General features: G+C 40.0%; 1 protein-coding gene across 2 annotated transcripts in view; it reads left to right on the top strand.

Moving 5' to 3' along the window:
• GOSR1 (golgi SNAP receptor complex member 1) overlaps positions 1 to 22,322 on the top strand; it is a 322,620-nt gene that overhangs the window by 23,271 nt on the left and 277,027 nt on the right. For both annotated transcript variants that reach the window (XM_053706135.1, XM_053706134.1), the window contains exon 4: positions 2,313 to 2,420. In XM_053706135.1, coding sequence (XP_053562110.1) covers positions 2,313 to 2,420 — 108 coding nt within the window. The remainder of the gene's footprint in view (positions 1 to 2,312; positions 2,421 to 22,322) is intronic.

Genomic DNA, 22,322 nt, shown 5'->3' with positions numbered 1-22,322 from the left:
TCAGATAGGTCATTTAATTTTAATCAATTTTCCAATTTACTTTTATCAAATTTGCTTTGTTCTCTTGGTATTCTTTGTTGAATGCTAAACTTAGGTAGGCTCAAATGCTGATTACTAAGCCCTTGAAGGCCACCTTTTATCTGTGAATTGTATTAGCTTTTCACAGCTAGACAGTGCTACTTAATGGGTGCCATACAGATAACATTGTGCTTACTCCTGAGGAGTTATGCACGAGTCAGCACTAATTGGCTGAAATGCAAGTTTGCTCCAGTATTTAAAGGTACACTGAACCCAAATGTTTTCTTTCGTGATTCAGATAGAGCATGCAATTTTAAGAAACTTTCTAATTTACTCCTATTATCAAAATGTCTTCATTCTCATTGGTATCTTTATTTGAAATGCAAGAATGTAAGTTTAGATGCCGGCCCATTTTTTGTGAACACCCTGGATTGTTCTTGCTGATTGGTGGATACATTCATCCACCAATAAAAAAGTGCTGTCCATGGTTCTGAACCAAAAAAAACCTTAGATGTCTTCTTTTGCAAATAAAGATAGCAAGAAAACGAAGAAAAATTGATTATAGTAGTAAATTAGAAAGTTGCTTAAAATTGCATGCTCTATCTGAATCGCGAAAGAAAAAAAATTGGGTTCAGTGTCCCTTTAAGGATTTTGTGCACTCTACAATTTCTGAAATGTTGGAGGCTATGCCTCCTTCAAGTAAGAGCAAAAAGAATGTGTCTCTCAACTTGAAAGCTTGGAGATTGAGCGCCTAATTTTAAAACAGGTTTTTCTGATGCTGTAGTTGAAAAATTTTAAATTAAGCCAGAAACCCATTACTATAAAACTCTATCACAAGATTTGGAAAGTTTTTCTTTCCTGTGTGAAAAACAAGATTGTAGCTGGCATTCCTTTAGAATTCCTGAAATTCTTAATTTTTTACAAGAGGGTTTAGATAAGGTTTTTTCTGCTTGCTCTTTAAAGGGCCAGATTTATACTCTGAGTATTATACCACAAGAAAATTGCTAAACATCCTTCATGACATTCAGATCTTTGTTCAAGCTTTTGTAAAGATAAGACCATTGACTAAACCAATTTATCCACCTTGGAACCTTAATTTGTTTCTTAGAGTTTTGCAGGTCTCTCTCTTTTGAGCCTAGGCATAGTTTGGACTTTCACCTTCTGTCTTCGAAGTTCTTGTTCCTTTTAGTAAAATCTTCTGCCAGAAGAGTTTATGCATTGTCTGCTCTTTTTTGTGAGCCTCCTTATCTTGTTTTTCATCAGGATAAAGTGGTTTTAAAGGGGCATTCTGGTCAAAATTGAAATGCACGATGAATTACATTGTTGTATGGAAACTTATTTACAGTATAGATATGCTGGCCAAAATGCTTCTATCAAAAGTTATCACTGTTTTAGTGTTAACATTTTTCTCTGTACGTGCATGTGAAGCATTGCTAGATATTGTCATTGCACCAGCATTTTAAATACTGCAGCTGCTCAGAGGGCCAGTGGGGGCTTGTATCATATCGGCAATAAAAACATTGAGTCATTACCAGATAATATAAGTACTTGAAGCTTTCTGAGCAAGTGCTGTGTTTAAAATGCTGGTGCACGGAGCATACTTAAATACACTCATGAAACAACTATAACTTTTACTAGAAGCATTTTTGCTAATACATGTATATTGCAAAAAATCCTCTTCAAAAGTGAAAGGCTGGCATTTTTGCGCTGGAATGTCCCTTAAAGAACTAAGTTTGACGTTTTTTTACCAAAAGTAGTTACTTCAGATAACATCAATAGGAAATTGGAGTTCCCTCTGTGTCATAAACCTCAAAAACGTCTACATAATTAGAATAGCGTGAGCTTTAAAAATTCTACTAACAGTCTAAAAAAGTATTTTAGACAATCCTCTAATTTGTTTTTAAAAATGAGGCTTCTATTGAACGAATTTGCAAGGCAGCAACATGGTCATCCTTACATACCTTTACTAATTTCTACCACTTTCATATTTTTGTCTAGAAAATAGGTTCCTGCCTTTTTTTAAAAATTTTTTGTCCTGCCCAAAATTATTTGGGTATCCGTTCCCAGGAGTAATGGCTTGTGGACTCTAACCATCCTCATTCTCCATAAGCCCCACCCAATATACTTTGCACCTTGGGTGAAAGGGATAAAGCGCTCTTGGTGTTTTGGGAATCTTTGCCTCCTCCTAGAAGCCAGGAGTTCAATCCCAGGAGTAATGGGTCATGGACTCTCACCACCATGAAATAAATTTGATTTTTTTCAGGTAAGAATAAATTGGTTTTTTTTTCTTTCAGCTTACATTGGTAAATGATAAAATGGCAGAATACAGCAGTACAGCTGGTGTAACTTCCGTAAATGCTGCATTGATGCACACGTTACAGAGGCACAGAGATATTTTGCAGGTAATTTGTAATTACGAATAGAGCTATATCCTTAATGTATGACTTCTGGGGTAAGATCATTTTAGAAAAACATAGAAATGTTGCATTAAGATTACATTTAATTCAACATTGTCATCTCAAATTGTATTTGGTTAAAGGACCAGTATAGCGATAAAAAACAAAAATACCACCATAAACCATAGCTTAAGAAAATGTTAGTTATCTGCATGAATAATTTCCTGTATAAACATACATTTAAATGATGCAATTAAAATATTACACAGATCAAATGGTAGAATATGTCTGTAGTCTGGTTATTTTGTGCACAGGTACATTTAAATAGTTTCCTGAAAAATTATGAATTTAAAAAAAAGCATATTAACGGGCCTTTATAGTGATAAAATGATATGCTCTATCCCAGCTGTGCTACTAGTGATACTGACTGGATCAGCAACAATTTTCACTCTTAAAACAGTACTTTAACTATGTGTCGCTAGTGATGAAATTATGAGCTTAAATGAATTAGAGAATGTTATTTATCAAAAAAAAAAAAGTAGTTCTGTTTAGCCATGTCTTTTGAGAAGCCATACTGAAATAATTTCCTCATGGAAAGCAAAAGATCGAATTATAGGAATATGACTAAGAAAAACAAAAAACTTCTCTGTACTATTGAAAAACCTTAAAATGGCTGTACTCTGTCTAGAGCAATATATGCCATTGTTTTTGCTTATGTGTGTTTATAATCAGACACACAAAAAGGTTTACCCCCCAAAATTACTTGTACATAATTTTCTTATAAAATATGAAATTAATTCTAAATATATCCCTGTTTCTTTTGTATACAATATTCAGTTATAGGAATGTGTTCATGGAAAAAAATGTTTTGATGGACTGAATTTTGGTTTCTGGTTTTAGTTTGGACGAGCCTGTTCTATACATTTTCACTTTTTTTTTGTAGTTTTTCATTCATATTTATGCATCCTAATATAGGATAATGGCTGGTGTGCACTGCTATTGCAAGGGGCAGCACTGGCAAAGACACAATGGCACATTGTTAGCCAAAAATCTGTATCATGTCTTTTTGATGTATGGATCAATTATTTTCATTTAAAGCACTTTTAAAGATGAAATGAAATGTCAGCATTCATGATATCATTAGTTAAATGTGGGGCACTCCGCTTTGTAATTTAACAAAACCTTCTGATACCTTACCGCTGAACAGCAGATAATGCATGGCTTGTAGTGAAAGTCTTTTCATGCCAATACATTAACCCTTTAAAAAGATAGAAGACTAAGATACTGGGGACACCACAAGCTTTATACAAATAATCCCTGTAATTGTCAAATTTGAAGACATTGAACTTCACTCATTCAAGGGAAAAAAGAACACTGAAAAGCACATTAATACAGGGAAAAACTAATGTAAACCATATATATTGTTCCTCCAATAAAGACAGAAACCTGCATGATGATGATAAAAAAAAATGGTTGCATTGCTATGAAATTATTAAAATAGATGTTTCCTACTCATCACTAATGTATCAGGAAAGCTAATCAACTCATACTATAAAGACAAATATGACTATTTTTTTGGCATGTAATTCCCAAAATGGGGTATGAAACACAAAAAATTTCTTTTTCATACAAGTGGTAAGAGTCCACTCTTCCCTACCACTAGTTGAGACAGATTCCCAAACCCCAAGAGCTTTATAAAACTTGCTGGTAAACTAGTTTTGTCTGTGCCTCTGTTAGAGGAAGGTGAAGAATGAAGATGTGCTTGTGATTCTTCAGTGAGAGGGGTTCTAAGATTGCGTTGATGCCCATTTCCCCTCAGAGTGCAGTGTTTTTCAGAGTGATGTATATGTAGTATGGGTAGTATCTCATTTGTGACCTCATGGGAAATTAGTCACAAGCCTTCCACGGGTGTTGCAGGGACTTGTCTCTTGCCTCCTCCTGCTGGGTCTTCAGTATATTCATATCCTCTGCTGATAATTTTTAGCACTGGTTTGGCTTTCTACTGGTTTTTACAGTAGATGAGTGTCTGTTGGTAAATAGTATTTTTTTTTAATGATGTGTGTATATGTATATATATATCTATATATCTATATCTATATATATATATATATCTATATCTATATACAGGTATACCTCACTTTACAGCGCTTCACTTTACAGCGCTTCGCTAATACAGCGCTTTGTGGAGCTGAAGTTCAACCTCCAAGGATTTTGAAACAGTGCTGTAATCATTGTGATATTGCAAGAAAAGTGTCTGGCACCATTTTGTTATGCTTGGTTCAATGTTAACTGCATTGCAGTGCAATCTGTGTCTCAGTGCTATAGTTAGGTAAATTTTACTACAGTAATTGTCACTATTTTACAGGTACAGTATTTATTGAATACTAATTGAATACTTGCTGTGCTAGTGTTAAACTAAACGTAGCACTATTGCACCCCTAATATATGTTGGTTCAAACATGTTTTTAAGATTTTAAACACTGAAAAGAACGCTAAAACTGCCTTGTTTCACTTTAAGGCGGTTTTCACTTTACAGCGGGGCTCCAGTCCCTAACCCGCTGTATGAGCGGGGTATACCTGTATATATCTATATCTATATATATATATATATATATATATCTATATATATCTATATATATCTATATATATCTATATATATCTATATATATCTATATATATCTATATATATATCTATATATATATATATATCTATATATATCTATATATCTATATATATTTCTCCAACATAGGTGTGTCCGGTCCACGGCGTCATCCTTACTTGTGGGATATTCTCCTCCCCAACAGGAAATGGCAAAGAGCCCAGCAAAGCTGGTCACATGATCCCTCCTAGGCTCCGCCTACCCCAGTCATTCTCTTTGCCGTTGTACAGGCAACATCTCCACGGAGATGGCTTAGAGTTTTTTAGCTGTTAAAAATGGGAGTGATTCATCCTGTTCCATTAAGAGAACAAGGGATGGGGTTCTACTCCAATCTGTTCATAGTTCCCAAAAAAGAGGGAACGTTCAGACCAATCTTAGATCTCAAGATCTTAAACAAGTTTCTCAAGGTTCCATCGTTCAAGATGGAAACCATTCGAACTATTCTTCCTTCCATCCAGGAAGGTCAATTCATGACCACGGTGGATTTAAAGGATGCGTATCTACATATTCCTATCCACAAGGAACATCATCGGTTCCTAAGGTTTGCATTCCTGGACAAACATTACCAGTTCGTGGCGCTTCCTTTCGGATTAGCCACTGCTCCAAGGATTTTCACAAAGGTACTAGGGTCCCTTCTAGCGGTGCTAAGACCAAGGGGCATTGCAGTAGTACCTTACCTGGACGACATTCTGATTCAAGCGTCGTCCCTTCCTCAAGCAAAGGCTCACACGGACATCGTCCTGGCCTTTCTCAGATCTCACGGCTGGAAAGTGAACGTGGAAAAGAGTTCTCTATCCCCGTCAACAAGGGTTCCCTTCTTGGGAACAATTATAGACTCCTTAGAAATGAGGATTTTTCTAACAGAGGCCAGAAAAACAAAACTTCTAGACTCTTGTCGGATACTTCATTCCGTTCCTCTTCCTTCCATAGCTCAGTGCATGGAAGTGATCGGGTTGATGGTAGCGGCAATGGACATAGTTCCTTTTGCGCGCATTCATCTAAGACCATTACAACTGTGCATGCTCAGTCAGTGGAATGGGGACTATACAGACTTGTCTCCAAAGATACAAGTAAATCAGAGGACCAGAGACTCACTCCGTTGGTGGCTGTCCCTGAACAACCTGTCACAAGGGATGACATTCCGCAGACCAGAGTGGGTCATTGTCACGACCGACGCCAGTCTGATGGGCTGGGGCGCGGTCTGGGGATCCCTGAAAGCTCAGGGTCTTTGGTCTCGGGAAGAATCTCTTCTACCGATAAATATTCTGGAACTGAGAGCGATATTCAATGCTCTCAAGGCTTGGCCTCAGCTAGCGAGGACCAAGTTCATACGGTTTCAATCAGACAACATGACGACTGTTGCGTACATCAACCATCAGGGGGGAACAAGGAGTTCCCTAGCGATGGAAGAAGTGACCAAAATCATTCTATGGGCGGAGTCTCACTCCTGCCACCTGTCTGCTATCCACATCCCAGGAGTGGAAAATTGGGAAGCGGATTTTCTGAGTCGTCAGACATGGCATCCGGGGGAGTGGGAACTCCATCCGGAAATCTTTGCCCAAGTCACTCAGCTGTGGGGCATTCCAGACATGGATCTAATGGCCTCTCGTCAGAACTTCAAAGTTCCTTGCTACGGGTCCAGATCCAGGGATCCCAAGGCGGCTCTAGTGGATGCACTAGTAGCACCTTGGACCTTCAAACTAGCTTATGTGTTCCCGCCGTTTCCTCTCATCCCCAGGCTGGTAGCCAGGATCAATCAGGAGAGGGCGTCGGTGATCTTGATAGCTCCTGCGTGGCCACGCAGGACTTGGTATGCAGATCTGGTGAATATGTCATCGGCTCCACCTTGGAAGCTACCTTTGAGACGAGACCTTCTTGTTCAGGGTCCGTTCGAACATCCGAATCTGGTTTCACTCCAGCTGACTGCTTGGAGATTGAACGCTTGATTTTATCGAAGCGAGGATTCTCAGATTCTGTTATCGATACTCTTGTTCAGGCCAGAAAGCCTGTAACTCGAAAGATTTACCACAAGATTTGGAAAAAATATATCTGTTGGTGTGAATCTAAAGGATTCCCTTGGGACAAGGTTAAGATTCCTAGGATTCTATCCTTCCTTCAAGAAGGATTGGAAAAAGGATTATCTGCAAGTTCCCTGAAGGGACAGATTTCCGCCTTGTCGGTGTTACTTCACAAAAAGCTGGCAGCTGTGCCAGATGTTCAAGCCTTTGTTCAGGCTCTGGTTAGAATCAAGCCTGTTTACAAACCTTTGACTCCTCCCTGGAGTCTCAATTTAGTTCTTTCAGTTCTTCAGGGGGTTCCGTTTGAACCCTTGCATTCCGTTGATATTAAATTATTATCTTGGAAAGTTTTGTTTTTGGTTGCAATTTCTTCTGCTAGAAGAGTTTCAGAATTATCTGCTCTGCAGTGTTCTCCTCCTTATCTGGTGTTCCATGCAGATAAGGTGGTTTTGCGTACTAAACCTGGTTTTCTTCCGAAAGTTGTTTCTAACAAAAACATTAACCAGGAGATTATCGTACCTTCTCTGTGTCCGAAACCAGTTTCAAAGAAGGAACGTTTGTTGCACAATTTGGATGTTGTTCGCGCTCTAAAATTCTATTTAGATGCTACAAAGGATTTTAGACAAACATCTTCCTTGTTTGTTGTTTATTCCGGTAAAAGGAGAGGTCAAAAAGCAACTTCTACCTCTCTCTCTTTTTGGATTAAAAGCATCATCAGATTGGCTTACGAGACTGCCGGACGGCAGCCTCCCGAAAGAATCACAGCTCATTCCACTAGGGCTGTGGCTTCCACATGGGCCTTCAAGAACGAGGCTTCTGTTGATCAGATATGTAGGGCAGCGACTTGGTCTTCACTGCACACTTTTACCAAATTTTACAAGTTTGATACTTTTGCTTCTTCTGAGGCTATTTTTGGGAGAAAGGTTTTGCAAGCCGTGGTGCCTTCCATTTAGGTGACCTGATTTGCTCCCTCCCTTCATCCGTGTCCTAAAGCTTTGGTATTGGTTCCCACAAGTAAGGATGACGCCGTGGACCGGACACACCTATGTTGGAGAAAACAGAATTTATGTTTACCTGATAAATTACTTTCTCCAACGGTGTGTCCGGTCCACGGCCCGCCCTGGTTTTTTTAATCAGGTCTGATATTTTATTTTCTTTAACTACAGTCACCACGGTACCATATGATTTCTCCTATGCAAATATTCCTCCTTAACGTCGGTCGAATGACTGGGGTAGGCGGAGCCTAGGAGGGATCATGTGACCAGCTTTGCTGGGCTCTTTGCCATTTCCTGTTGGGGAGGAGAATATCCCACAAGTAAGGATGACGCCGTGGACCGGACACACCGTTGGAGAAAGTAATTTATCAGGTAAACATAAATTCTGTTATATATATATATATATATATATATATATATATATCTATATATATATATATATATATCTATATATATATATATATCTATATATATATATATATATATATCTATATATATCTATATATATATATATATATCTATATCTATATATATCTATATATATATATATATATCTATCTATATATATCTACATATATCTATATATATATATATATATATATATATATATATATCTATAGATAGATAGAGATAGATATCTATCTATCTATATATATATATATATATATAGATATCTATCTATCTATATATATATATATAGATTATCTATATCTATATATATATATATATATATATATATATATATATATATATATATATATATATATATATATATATATATATATATATATATATATATATATATATATATATATATATATATATATATATATATATATATATATCTCGCCCAAGGACAGATTTTTTTTTTTTTGCATGTCGTTTTTCCCACGCATCGGCCTTTGGGTTTGCTCGCTGGGTTAAAGTATATAAGCCCTATAATTTGTGCATGTCATGTTTTTTCCACATGCATTAAGACCAGAATCTAACTTTCCAATTGTCTTTGATTAGCAATCAACTAAATTTAGTGGACTCAGCTGACTGCCCTGCCTGCGTATATTTCACACTAGTCTGGGCTGTGCATTGTACTGGGCATTGCTATAACAACATATGTTCACATTTTCAAAGTGAACATTTTATAAGTGAGGAATTAACATTAGAATTATATAAGGATTAGGCAAGGGGCAAGACATAAGGCAAGTACTTCTGTAATATGTTTCATATACCTTTTTGTTTTCTTATGCAATTGCTACTGTAATTCTGTGTCTTATGTGTTTAACTGGTTCCCAATTTTGTAAAACTGCTCAATATATTCATATTCCTTTTTGCTACCTCTTGTCTCTATAACAAACTACATTATTCAATTACTCCTTCTCCCTCTCCACCTGCACTGTTCATTAGTCCATCTCTCTTAAACTCGCCTTACTTTTGTACTCATGAACTTTACCTATTCCTAAACACTCTCTCTCTACCCCTTCAGCTTGTCTCAAAAGCAGTCTCACTACTGCAAATCTGAATCTCATCTCATGTCACTCTCCCTCTTGCTTTTACTTACTGCTGGTGACATCTCCCCTAATCCTGGTCCCCAACCACTGCCAAGCCGTGCACATCCATGTGTACCGTCCCATAGACTCAGAAAACAAAACTCTGCAAACCTTACTCACATTCCTCTTGCATCAATAGCCACTACCCCTTTCACTTGCACACTCTGGAACTCTTGTTCCGTTTGCAACAAGCTAACATCTATACATGACCTCTTCATCTCCCGCTCCCTCAACCTTCTGGCCCTAACAAAAACCTGGCTCTCTCCCCTAGACACAGCATCCACTGCTGCTCTGTCACATGGGGGTCTCCACTTCAGCCACATTCCTAGGTCTGGTAATAGACAAGGAGGTGGTGTAGGTATTTTACTTTCCTCTCGCTGCACCTTTCAACAAATACATCCCATCTCTTCCCTCACATTTCCCTCATTCGAAACCCACATGATTTGCTTATTCTCCCCTCTCTCTGTACATGTTGCAGTCATTTACTGACCCCTTGGCTCCTCAACTCAATTTCTAGATCACTTGGCTGCCTGGGTACCTTATTTCCTTTCCTCAGACACCCCTGCCCTCATTCTTGGCAGCTTCAACATCCATCTTGACAATCCCACTGCCTCATCTGCAAAACAACTTCTGCAACTCACTTCCTCTTTCGGTCTGTCACAATGGACTGATTCTCCCACTCACATAGACGGTCACTCTCTCTTGACCTGATCTTTAGCTATTGATGGACTCTCTCAAACTTCACAAACTCCCCCTTTCCTCTTTTTGACCACCATCATCCTACTTGCAACATATCATCCCTTCCTACAACTCTCCCTCCTTCTACTCCTCACACCAAACTTCACAGAAGCATTATGTCTTTATATCAGCAACAGCTTGCTAATTCCCTCAAATCTCTCCTCTCCTCCTTCTCCTCCTTTTCCTGCCCTGAACAATCTATCTGCCACTATAATTCCACCCTTTATATCCGTCCTTGACAATCTCGCCCCTCTTACCATTGCTTGGAAATCATTCACTCATCCTCAGCCCTGGCATACTCCTCTGACACGGTACCTACGCAGATGTTCCGTACTGCTGAACGGCACTGGAGAAAATCTAGGAGTTCAGCTGATTTTCTTCATTACAAATTCATCTTGAACTGCTACTATTGTGCCCTTAATCTCCATAAGAAACACTACTTCTCTACTCTTATCTCTAATCTTTCTTCAAACTCAAAACGTCTGTTCTCCACTTTCAATACTCTCCTCCGCCCTCCCCCACCTCCTAATACAACTTCTCTGTCAGCTCAAGACTTTGCCAGCCACTTCAATAACAAAATTGACTCCATCAGAAATGAAATCAGCTCTCAACATAATTCCATTCTCTCCCCCCCCTCAAATGCTCTCACTCAACCACAACCCACATAACCTTAAACTTAGCTCATTCTCCCCTGTTACTGAGGAAGAAGTTTCGGCACTTATACTGCGCTCTCACCTCACTACCTGTCCCCTTGACCCTATCCCCTCACAGCTACTCCCCTCCCTCTCTGCTTCCCTTACCCCTATACTAACACACATTTTCAACCTCTCCCTCAACACCGGTATATTTCCCTCATCGCTGAAACATTCACAGGTCACACCTATCCTCAAAAAAAATTCCCTTGATCCTACCTCCCCATCCAACTACCGCCCTATTTCTCTCCTCCCTCTTGCCTCAAAGCTTCTTGAAAAACTAGTATATGCACGCCTATCCAATTTCCTTACGTTAAACTCCCTTCTTGACCCTCTGCAATCTGGATTTCGTCCCCATCACTCCACAGAAACGGCTATTGTTAAGGTTACCAACGACCTACTTACAGCAAAATCAAAAGGCCACTTCTCTCTGCTTATCCTCCTTGATCTGTCCGCTGCCTTTGACACTGTTGACCACCCTCTTTTTTGCTCCAAACCCTCCAATCCTTCGGCATCTGTGACACAGCCCTTTCGTGGCTCTCTTCCTACCTCTCAAACCGTACCTTTAGTGTAGCCTTCTCTGGGGCCTCCTCTGCCCCATCACCACTTTCTGTCGTAGTACCGCAAGACTCTGTCCCCTTATCTTCTCAATCTACATGTCATCACTAGGTTCCCTAATAAAGTCCCACGGTTTCCAATATCATTTGTATGCCAACGACACCCAAATCTACTTCTCTGCACCAGTCCTATCTCCTTCCTTGCTAACCCGTGTCACTAACTGTCTTTCTCACATCTCTTCCTGGATGTCCTCATTACCTCAAGCTAAATCTCTCCAAAACTGAGCTCACTTTCCCCCTTCTTCAAAAATCTCCACCCCAATCTCTCTGTCGACAACTCCATCATTACCCCTACCCTGCATGCCCGATGTCTCCGGGTCACATTTGACTCCGATCCTTCGTTCACTCCTCACATTCAGTCCTTGGCTAAAGCCTGCCGCTTCCACCTTAAAAATATCTCTCTAAATTTGAACACTTCCTTACACAAGACACGACTAAGATTTTAATCCACTCTTATTCTTTCCCGCCTCAATTACTGCAACTCTGTCCTCTCTGGTCTCCCCACCTGCTGCCTAGCTCCTTTACAATCCATAATGAATGCCCCTGCCAGACTCATCTTCCTTACACGTTGCTCTTCATCTGCTAATCCCTTCACTGGCTTCCTCTTGCCTCTAGGATCAAACACAAAATTCTCACTCTAACATACAAAGCCCTCAACTGCACTGCTCCCCCCTATATCTCAGACCTTATCTCCAGATACTCTCCCTCCTGTCCCCTTCGCTCTGCTCATGACCTCCTTCTCTCTGCTCATGACCTCCTTCTCTCCTCCTCTCTGGTTACTTCATTGCACTCCCGTTTACAGGACTTCTCCAGACAGGCTCCCATTTTGTGGAACTTTCTGCCTCGCCCCACAAGACTCTGTCCTAGTTTTGACAGCTTCATGCGCCCCCTAAAGACTCTACTGTTCAGGGATGCATACAACCTATGCTAACCTTACTTTATACCAGTTCCACTCCTCCATTGCTATCCCCTGAACCCCATTAGTATGTAAGCCTAAGAGTCCAGCTGTTTGTAGATCACCTTCTTAAGAGCTGACTACAACAGTGCAACTCTTGGCAGGGCCCTCTACCCATTTGACCCCTATAATTGTTTTTTTGTACTCCCCCTTTGTTTATAGCGCTGCTACAAATAACCGATAATAATAATAAATAATAATTTTGTTTTTTAGTGCATCAGCTTTTGGGTGTGCCCACGTATGTCCTTTGGGTTGCGCACATCTGGCTTTGGTGCTTTTTTTTCTTTATTTGCTGTCGAGTTTCACACTTACTCCCTATACAGCTGTCGGATGTGGAGTTTGTTTCCCTCTTCTTTTTTCATTTTGTATTATTGCAATTGGCCTGGTAAGATTTTGAAGAGCTACTTTTTGGAGGACGTAAGTTTTCCCTTAAGAGCTCTTTTTGTGGGGATTTAACTGTTCAGTTATTAACATTTTCTATTTTTTTCCTGTAGAAGCTGGGACCACTGAACACTTTCCTATCACTGTTTATTGTAAACATTTATGTAACGCACACCTTAAAATTCTTTTATGCATTAAGACCAATCTAATGCTGCTCCTGCTTCTAAGGGTATTAATGCTCCGGTTTGTTTTTTTTATAGGAAAGTTCATCTGACTTTACACCTGGTGTAAAGGACTTTATCCGTTCAACGATTTCTGAAATGTTGGTAGTTATGCCACCATCAAGTAAGCGTAAAATGTCAGTTCTTAATTTGCCTTCTACTAGTTTTAAACCTATTGAAGCTGATGCTACTGTTAATATTTCTGATGAGTCTTTAGAAGGAGAGTTTTTTTTTCTGATGATCAGGGGTCTTCCTCTGATCATGAACCAGAATCTTCCTCTCTTTTGTTTAAAGTTGAACATATTTATTCACTTTTAAAGGAGGTTTTGCTTACTTTAGAGGTTAAATATCCTAAGGTAACTGATGATAAATCAACTAGTTGTTTAGATGATATCTTTAAGCCTTTGGTTAAAACCCCTGAGGTTTCTCCTGTCCCTGATGCTGTCTCTGAGATAGTTTCTAGCGAATGGTCTAAGCCAGGTAATCATTTTAATCCTTCTGCAAGGTTAAACAATTGTATCCTCTACCTGATTCTACTATTGATCTTTGGAAACTGCCCCTAAGGAAGTTGGGACCATTTCTACTCTGGCTAAATGTACTTCAATTCCTTTGGAAGATAATACTTCTTTTAAGGGCCCTTTTATATAGAAAGTTATAATCCCTTTCATAGAAGGTCTTTTTTTTTTTGCAAGCAGGTTACTTATTTAGGCCAGCTGTTTCTATTGCTTTTGCAGTTTTCTAATGATTCTTTTAGTGAAGATTTTTTTTAACCTTTATAGTATTGATTACATTTTCCTAATTCGTTGATTTGTGATGCTGTATTTGACATCATTAAGGTTAATGGCAAGTGTATGTCTTTTGGCAGTTCTTTCCAAAAGAGCTTTATGGTTAAAGTCATGGTCTGCTAATATGATGTCTATATCTAGACTTTTATCTTTTTCTTTTCAAGGAAAGAAGGTGGTCAGCTTTGATTTAGATTATTATTTCTACTGTTACCGGTATTAAAGGGGTTTTTCTTCCTCGGGACAAGATGTTTAGGGGTAAGGCTAAGGCTTCTAATTGTTCTTCGTCCATTTAATCAAAACATGGAACAAAAATCTGATTCCTTCTCTCGTTAGCAAGGTCCCTCTGGCTCTACCTAGAACAGAGAGAAGCAAGAGTCAGAATACTAGAACACAAAAATAACATTAAAAATGCAGAAAAAGACCAACAAAATGGAAAAAAGACCACTAGTGTTGCAAAACATTTCTTATTAAAACACAAAAGTCAACAGAATCACTTTAAATTTTCTGTTCTTCAGAAAATTTCTTTAGGCATCAGAGGGGGCAATCTTGAAGATTCACTACTGAAGGCAGAATGTCGCTGGATACATCTGCTTAATACTGTATACCCCAATGGCCTAAATGAATTCAACAATTATAATGTGTACCTATAGTAACGTTCTCTATTCAGGTTTTATTTCTATCTAAGGATGGTTAGCTTAAATATAAACATGTTGTCTATTTAAGGATATCTTAGTAAACACAGATTTCTCCAACATAGGTGTGTCCGGTCCACGGCGTCATCCTTACTTGTGGGATATTCTCTTCCCCAACAGGAAATGGCAAAGAGCCCAGCAAAGCTGGTCACATGATCCCTCCTAGGCTCCGCCTTCCCCAGTCATTCTCTTTGCCGTTGTACAGGCAACATCTCCACGCAGATGGCTTAGAGTTTTTTGGTGTTTAACTGTAGTTTTTATTATTCATTCAAGAGTTTGTTATTTTAAAATAGTGCTGGTATGTACTATTTACTCTGAAACAGAAAAGAGATGAAGATTTCTGTTTGTAAGAGGAAAATGATTTTAGCAACCGTTACTAAAATCGATGGCTGTTTCCACACAGGACTGTTGAGAGGAATTAACTTCAGTTGGGGGAAACAGTGAGCAGACTTTTGCTGCTTGAGGTATGACACATTTCTAACAAGACGATGTAATGCTGGAAGCTGTCATTTTCCCTATGGGATCCGGTAAGCCATTTTTATTACATAAAGAAAAAAAGGGCTTCACAAGGGCTTTTAAGACTGTAGACATTTCTGGGCTAAAACGATTTATATATAAGCATATTTTATACTCCATAGCCTTGAGGAATTATTTTAATCTTGGGAACTATGTAAAATAACCGGCAGGCACTGTATTGGACACCTTATTCTCTAGGGGCTTTCCCTAATCATAGGCAGAGTCTCATTTTCGCGCCTCTATTGCGCACTTGTTTTTGGGAAGCATGATATGCAGATGCATGTGTGAGGAGCTCTGATACATAGAAAAGACTTTCTGAAGGCGTCATTTGGTATCGTATTCCCCTTTGGGCTTGGTTGGGTCTCAGCAAAGCAGATACCAGGGACTGTAAAGGGGTTAAATATAAAAACGGCTCCGGTTCCGTTATTTTAAGGGTTAAAGCTTCCAAATTTGGTGTGCAATACTTTTAAGGCTTTAAGACACTGTGGTGAAATTTTGGACAATTCCTTCATACTTTTTCACATTTGCAGTAATAAAGTGTGTTCAGTTTAAAATTTAAAGTGACAGTAACGGTTTTATTTTAAAACGTTTTTTGTACTTTATCAAGTTTATGCCTGTTTAACATGTCTGAACTACCAGATAGACTGTGTTCTGTATGTGGGGAAGCCAAGGTTCCTTCTCATTTAAATAGATGTGATTTATGTGACACAAAATTTAGAGAAAATGATGCCCAAGATGATTCCTCAAGTGAGGGGAGTAAGCATGGTACTGCATCATCCCCTCCTTCGTCTACACCAGTCTTGCCCACACAGGAGGCCCCTAGTACATCTAGTGCGCCAATACTCCTTACTATGCAACAATTAACGGCTGTAATGGATAATTCTATCAAAAACATTTTAGCCAAAATGCCCACTTATCAGCGAAAGCGCGACTGCTCTGTTTTAGAAAATACTGAAGAGCATGAGGACGCTGATGATATTGGTTCTGAAGTGCCCCTACACCAGTCTGAGGGGGCCAGGGAGGTTTTGTCTGAGGGAGAAATTTCAGATTCAGGGAAAATTTCTCAACAAGCTGAACCTGATGTGATTACATTTAAATTTAAATTGGAACATCTCCGCGCTCTGCTTAAGGAGGTGTTATCTACTCTGGATGATTGTGAGAATTTGGTCATTCCAGAGAAATTATGTAAAATGTACAAGTTCCTAGAGGTCCCGGGGCCCCCCGAAGCTTTTCCTATACCCAAGCGGGTGGTGGACATTGTAAATAAAGAATGGGAAAGGCCCGGTATACCTTTCGTCCCTCCCCCCCATATTTAAGAAATTGTTTCCTATGGTCGACCCCAGAAAGGACTTGTGGCAGACAGTCCCCAAGGTCGAGGGGGCGGTTTCTACTCTAAACAAACGCACCACTATACCCATAGAAGATAGTTGTGCTTTCAAAGATCCTATGGATAAAAAATTAGAGGGTTTGCTTAAAAAGATGTTTGTTCAGCAAGGTTACCTTCTACAACCAATTTCATGCATTGTTCCTGTCACTACAGCAGCGTGTTTCTGGTTCGATGAACTAGAAAAGGCGCTCAATAAAAATTCTTCTTATGAGGAGATTATGGACAGAATTCATGCTCTCAAATTGGCTAATTCTTTCACCCTAGACGCCACTTTGCAATTGGCTAGGTTAGCGGCGAAAAATTCTGGTTTTGCTATTGTGGCGCGCAGTGCGCTTTGGCTAAAATCTTGGTCAGCGGATGCGTCTTCCAAGAACAAATTGCTTAACATTCCTTTCAAGGGGAAAACGCTGTTTGGCCCTGACTTGAAAGAGATTATTTCTGATATCACTGGGGGCAAGGGCCACGCCCTTCCTCAGGATAGGTCTTTCAAGGCCAAAAATAAACCTAATTTTCGTCCCTTTCGCAGAAACGGACCGGCCCCAAGTGCTACGTCCTCTAAGCAAGAGGGTAATACTTCTCAAGCCAAGCCAGCCTGGAGGCCAATGCAAGGCTGGAACAAAGGAAAGCAGGCCAAGAAACCTGCCACTGCTACCAAGACAGCATGAGATGTTGGCCCCCGATCCGGGACCGGATCTGGTGGGGGGCAGACTCTCTCTCTTCGCTCAGGCTTGGGCAAGAGATGTTCTGGATCCTTGGGCGCTAGAAATAGTCTCCCAAGGTTATCTTCTGGAATTCAAGGGGCTTCCCCCAAGGGGGAGGTTCCACAGGTCTCAATTGTCTTCAGACCACATAAAAAAACAGGCATTCTTACATTGTGTAGAAGACCTGTTAAAAATGGGAGTGATTCATCCTGTTCCATTAGGAGAACAAGGGATGGGGTTCTACTCCAATCTGTTCGTAGTTCCCAAAAAAGAGGGAACATTCAGACCAATCTTAGATCTCAAGATCCTAAACAAGTTTCTCAAGGTTCCATCGTTCAAAATGGAAACCATTCGAACAATTCTTCCTTCCATCCAGGAAGGTCAATTCATGACCACGGTGGATTTAAAGGATGCGTATCTACATATTCCTATCCACAAGGAACATCATCGGTTCCTAAGGTTCGCATTCCTGGACAAGCATTACCAGTTTGTGGCACTTCCGTTCGGATTAGCCACTGCTCCAAGAATTTTCACAAAGGTACTAGGGTCCCTTCTAGCGGTGCTAAGACCAAGGGGCATTGCAGTAGTACCTTACTTGGACGACATTCTGATTCAAGCGTCGTCCCTTCCACAAGCAAAGGCTCACACGGACATTGTCCTGGCCTTTCTCAGATCTCACGGGTGGAAAGTGAACGTAGAAAAAAGTTCTCTATCTCCGTCAACAAGGGTTCCCTTCTTGGGAACAATAATAGACTCCTTAGAAATGAGGATTTTTCTGACAGAGGCCAGAAAATCAAAACTTCTAAACTCTTGTCAAATACTTCATTCTGTTCCTCTTCCTTCCATAGCGCAGTGCATGGAAGTAATAGGTTTGATGGTAGCGGCAATGGACATAGTTCCTTTTGCGCGAATTCATCTAAGACCATTACAACTGTGCATGCTCAGTCAGTGGAATGGGGACTATACAGACTTGTCTCCGACGATACAAGTAGATCAGAGGACCAGAGATTCACTCAGTTGGTGGCTGTCCCTGGACAACCTGTCACAGGGGATGAGCTTCCGCAGACCAGAGTGGGTCATTGTCACGACAGACGCCAGTCTGGTTGGCTGGGGCGCGGTCTGGGGACCCCTGAAAGCGCAGGGTCTTTGGTCTCGGCAAGAATCTATTCTCCCGATAAATATTCTGGAACTGAGAGCGATATTCAATGCTCTCAAGGCTTGGCCTCAGCTAGCAAAGACCAAGTTCATACGGTTTCAATCAGACAACATGACGACTGTTGCGTACATCAACCATCAGGGGGGAACAAGGAGTTCCCTGGCGATGGAAGAAGTGACCAAAATCATTCAATGGGCGGAGACTCACTCCTGCCACTTGTCTGCAATCCACATTCCAGGAGTGGAAAACTGGGAAGCGGATTTTCTGAGTCGTCAGACATTTCATCCGGGGGAGTGGGAACTCCATCCGGAAATCTTTGCCCATATCACTCAATTGTGGGGCATTCCAGACATGGATCTGATGGCCTCTCGTCAGAACTTCAAGGTTCCTTGCTACGGGTCCAGATCCAGGGATCCCAAGGCGACTCTAGTAGATGCACTAGTAGCACCTTGGACCTTCAAACTAGCTTATGTATTCCCGCCGTTTCCTCTCATCCCCAGGCTGGTAGCCAGGATCAATCAGGAGAGCGCATCGGTGATCTTGATAGCTCCTGCGTGGCCACGCAGGACTTGGTATGCAGACCTGGTGAATATGTCATCGGCTCCACCATGGAAGCTACCTTTGAGACGAGACCTTCTTGTTCAAGGTCCGTTCGAACATCCGAATCTGGTCTCACTCCAACTGACTGCTTGGAGATTGAACGCTTGATCTTATCAAAGCGAGGGTTCTCAGATTCTGTCATTGATACTCTTGTTCAGGCCAGAAAGCCTGTAACTAGAAAAATCTACCACAAAATATGGAAAAAATATATCTATTGGTGTGAATCTAAAGGATTCCCTTGGGACAAGATAAAAATTCCTAAGATTCTATCCTTTCTTCAAGAAGGTTTGGAGAAAGGATTATCTGCAAGTTCTTTGAAAGGACAGATTTCTGCCCTGTCTGTGTTACTTCACAAAAGGCTGGCAGCTGTGCCAGATGTTCAAGCCTTTGTTCAGGCTCTGGTTAGGATCAAGCCTGTTTACAAACCTTTGACTCCTCCTTGGAGTCTCAATTTAGTTCTTTCAGTTCTTCAGGGGGTTCCGTTTGAACCCTTACATTCCGTTGATATTAAGTTATTATCTTGGAAAGTTTTGTTTTTGGTTGCAATTTCTTCTGCTAGAAGAGTTTCAGAATTATCTGCTCTGCAGTGTTCTCCTCCTTATCTGGTGTTCCATGCAGATAAGGTGGTTCTGCGTACTAAACCTGGTTTTCTTCCGAAAGTTGTTTCTAACAAAAACATTAACCAGGAGATAGTCGTGCCTTCTTTGTGTCCGAATCCAGTTTCAAAGAAGGAACGTTTGTTGCACAATTTGGATGTAGTTCGTGCTCTAAAATTCTATTTAGATGCTACAAAGGATTTTAGACAAACATCTTCCTTGTTTGTTGTTTATTCTGGTAAAAGGAGAGGTCAAAAAGCAACTTCTACCTCTCTCTCTTTTTGGATTAAAAGCATCATCAGATTGGCTTACGAGACTGCCGGACGGCAGCCTCCTGAAAGAATCACAGCTCATTCCACTAGGGCTGTGGCTTCCACATGGGCCTTCAAGAACGAGGCTTCTGTTGATCAGATATGTAAGGCAGCGACTTGGTCTTCACTGCACACTTTTACTAAATTTTACAAATTTGATACTTTTGCTTCTTCTGAGGCTATTTTTGGGAGAAAGGTTTTGCAAGCCGTGGTGCCTTCCATCTAGGTGACCTGATTTGCTCCCTCCCTTCATCCGTGTCCTAAAGCTTTGGTATTGGTTCCCACAAGTAAGGATGACGCCGTGGACCGGACACACCTATGTTGGAGAAAACAGAATTTATGTTTACCTGATAAATTACTTTCTCCAACGGTGTGTCCGGTCCACGGCCCGCCCTGGTTTTTTAATCAGGTCTGATAATTTATTTTCTTTAACTACAGTCACCACGGTATCATATGATTTCTCCTATGCAAATATTCCTCCTTTACGTCGGTCGAATGACTGGGGAAGGCGGAGCCTAGGAGGGATCATGTGACCAGCTTTGCTGGGCTCTTTGCCATTTCCTGTTGGGGAAGAGAATATCCCACAAGTAAGGATGACGCCGTGGACCGGACACACCGTTGGAGAAAGTAATTTATCAGGTAAACATAAATTCTGTTTTTCCCTTTATGTATTTGTCTTATATGTCCATTAAGCACTTTTAACATTCCTGCTTTATTTCTTTACACTATTCATCATGTATTGTCAGCATCACTCTCACATCCCATTGTAAAGCTGACTTTTTATGCTATTTAGACACACACGGTTATTTATTCATCTTTTTGAACTTTTTATTTTTCACTAAACAAAATTTTTTTTTATTTAAAAAAAAATAAAAAAAATTTAAATTAAATTTTTGGCTTTTTTACACATGTCACAATCTCCGACATGTGAGATTATTTGTTTCACTCACAGAAAGTTTATATGTTATGACAGAAGCGTATATCCTTCTGAACAAATTTTTATATAACTTATATCACTGTTTTATTATCAAAGATAAGATTCTGGCATTTCCACGCTTTTTTCACTTATTGTCACTAAATCACATCCATTGGAAACTGTGTTTGCTTAATATAGAAGGACATCTCGATAACGTTTACATCATCCGCTTTTATGCGTGCAAGATCATTAATGCTAACACAACTATAAGTAACCCAACATACGATACTACAAGTAATGTAACACTTTGATACATTCTTTATTTCCTGTCTCTGCATATTATCATGTTCACGTACTGTATGATTGACACATTTAGCTCTCTTCATTATTGAAATCCTATGTCACAGCCAGCTCATGATCCAATTGGATCTGATTAATGCCAGTCATTGTAATGATGGATGTTAACCAATCAAAACAGATCCAAGTCTTATCGGAATGAACCAATCTCTATACAGGGGCGGGATTAAGATCGTTCTATACCCCGCTCTGTCCGGCCGGCGCGTACCCCTCTGAGGAAGCGTTATGTGAAACGCGCGTCAGGGGCACCTGCACAAGGTTATGGAACCTCGATTTTAACATAGCTGACTCAGTCTAAATATTGAATTGCACCGCAGTGATAACTTCTATATATAGTGGCAGTTAATGTTAAATAAGGTCTCCGCTATAGAAGAGACCTTTTTCAGTTCAGTTTAGCAGATATCTCTCCATTCGTGGGCAACCTGTGTTTAAAGTTTATATATACAGTGATAGTTAACGGTAAAAACAGGCCTCCGCTATAGAAGAGACCTTTTTCAGTTCAGTTCAGTATATCTTTCCATTCGTGGGTAACCTGTTGGTATCTTTATACTAAGCCAGGTTGAACTGTAGCTTTAATTTCTATCTTTCTCTCTAAGGCAAAGCGAATAATTGTCTGTCCAAGGTGTATACTGAGATTGCAAACCGCATTCAGCGGTGAATATGTGCTATAGAAGAGACCTTTTTCAGTTCAGTTCAGTATATCTTTCCATTCGTGGGTAACCTGTTGGTATTTTTACACTCAGCCAGGCTGAACTGTAGCTTTAATTTCTATCCTTCTCTCTAAGGCAAAGTGAATAATTGTCTGTACAAGTTGTATACTGAGATTGTAAACCGCATTCAGCGATGAATATGTGCATCACGCATATATAGGGCATTTGATTTTCTAAATAACCATTTGTGTATGTTGCATAGATTTATAACTTATGGTTTAAGCTAATACATAAATATAACATGACTAGACAATATTTAAGCTGAGAATTCAATATCACAAGTATAATTGCAGCAACATCGAGTTGTATACAGCAATTGATATTATGAATATCAATTGCTTTTACAATATAACTGGTAAC

The sequence above is a fragment of the Bombina bombina genome, chromosome 3 (genome assembly GCF_027579735.1).
Source record: "Bombina bombina isolate aBomBom1 chromosome 3, aBomBom1.pri, whole genome shotgun sequence".
NCBI lineage: Eukaryota > Metazoa > Chordata > Amphibia > Anura > Bombinatoridae > Bombina > Bombina bombina.
Note: the sequence above shows the minus strand (reverse complement) of the source record. Positions and strands in the feature narration are given on the sequence as shown.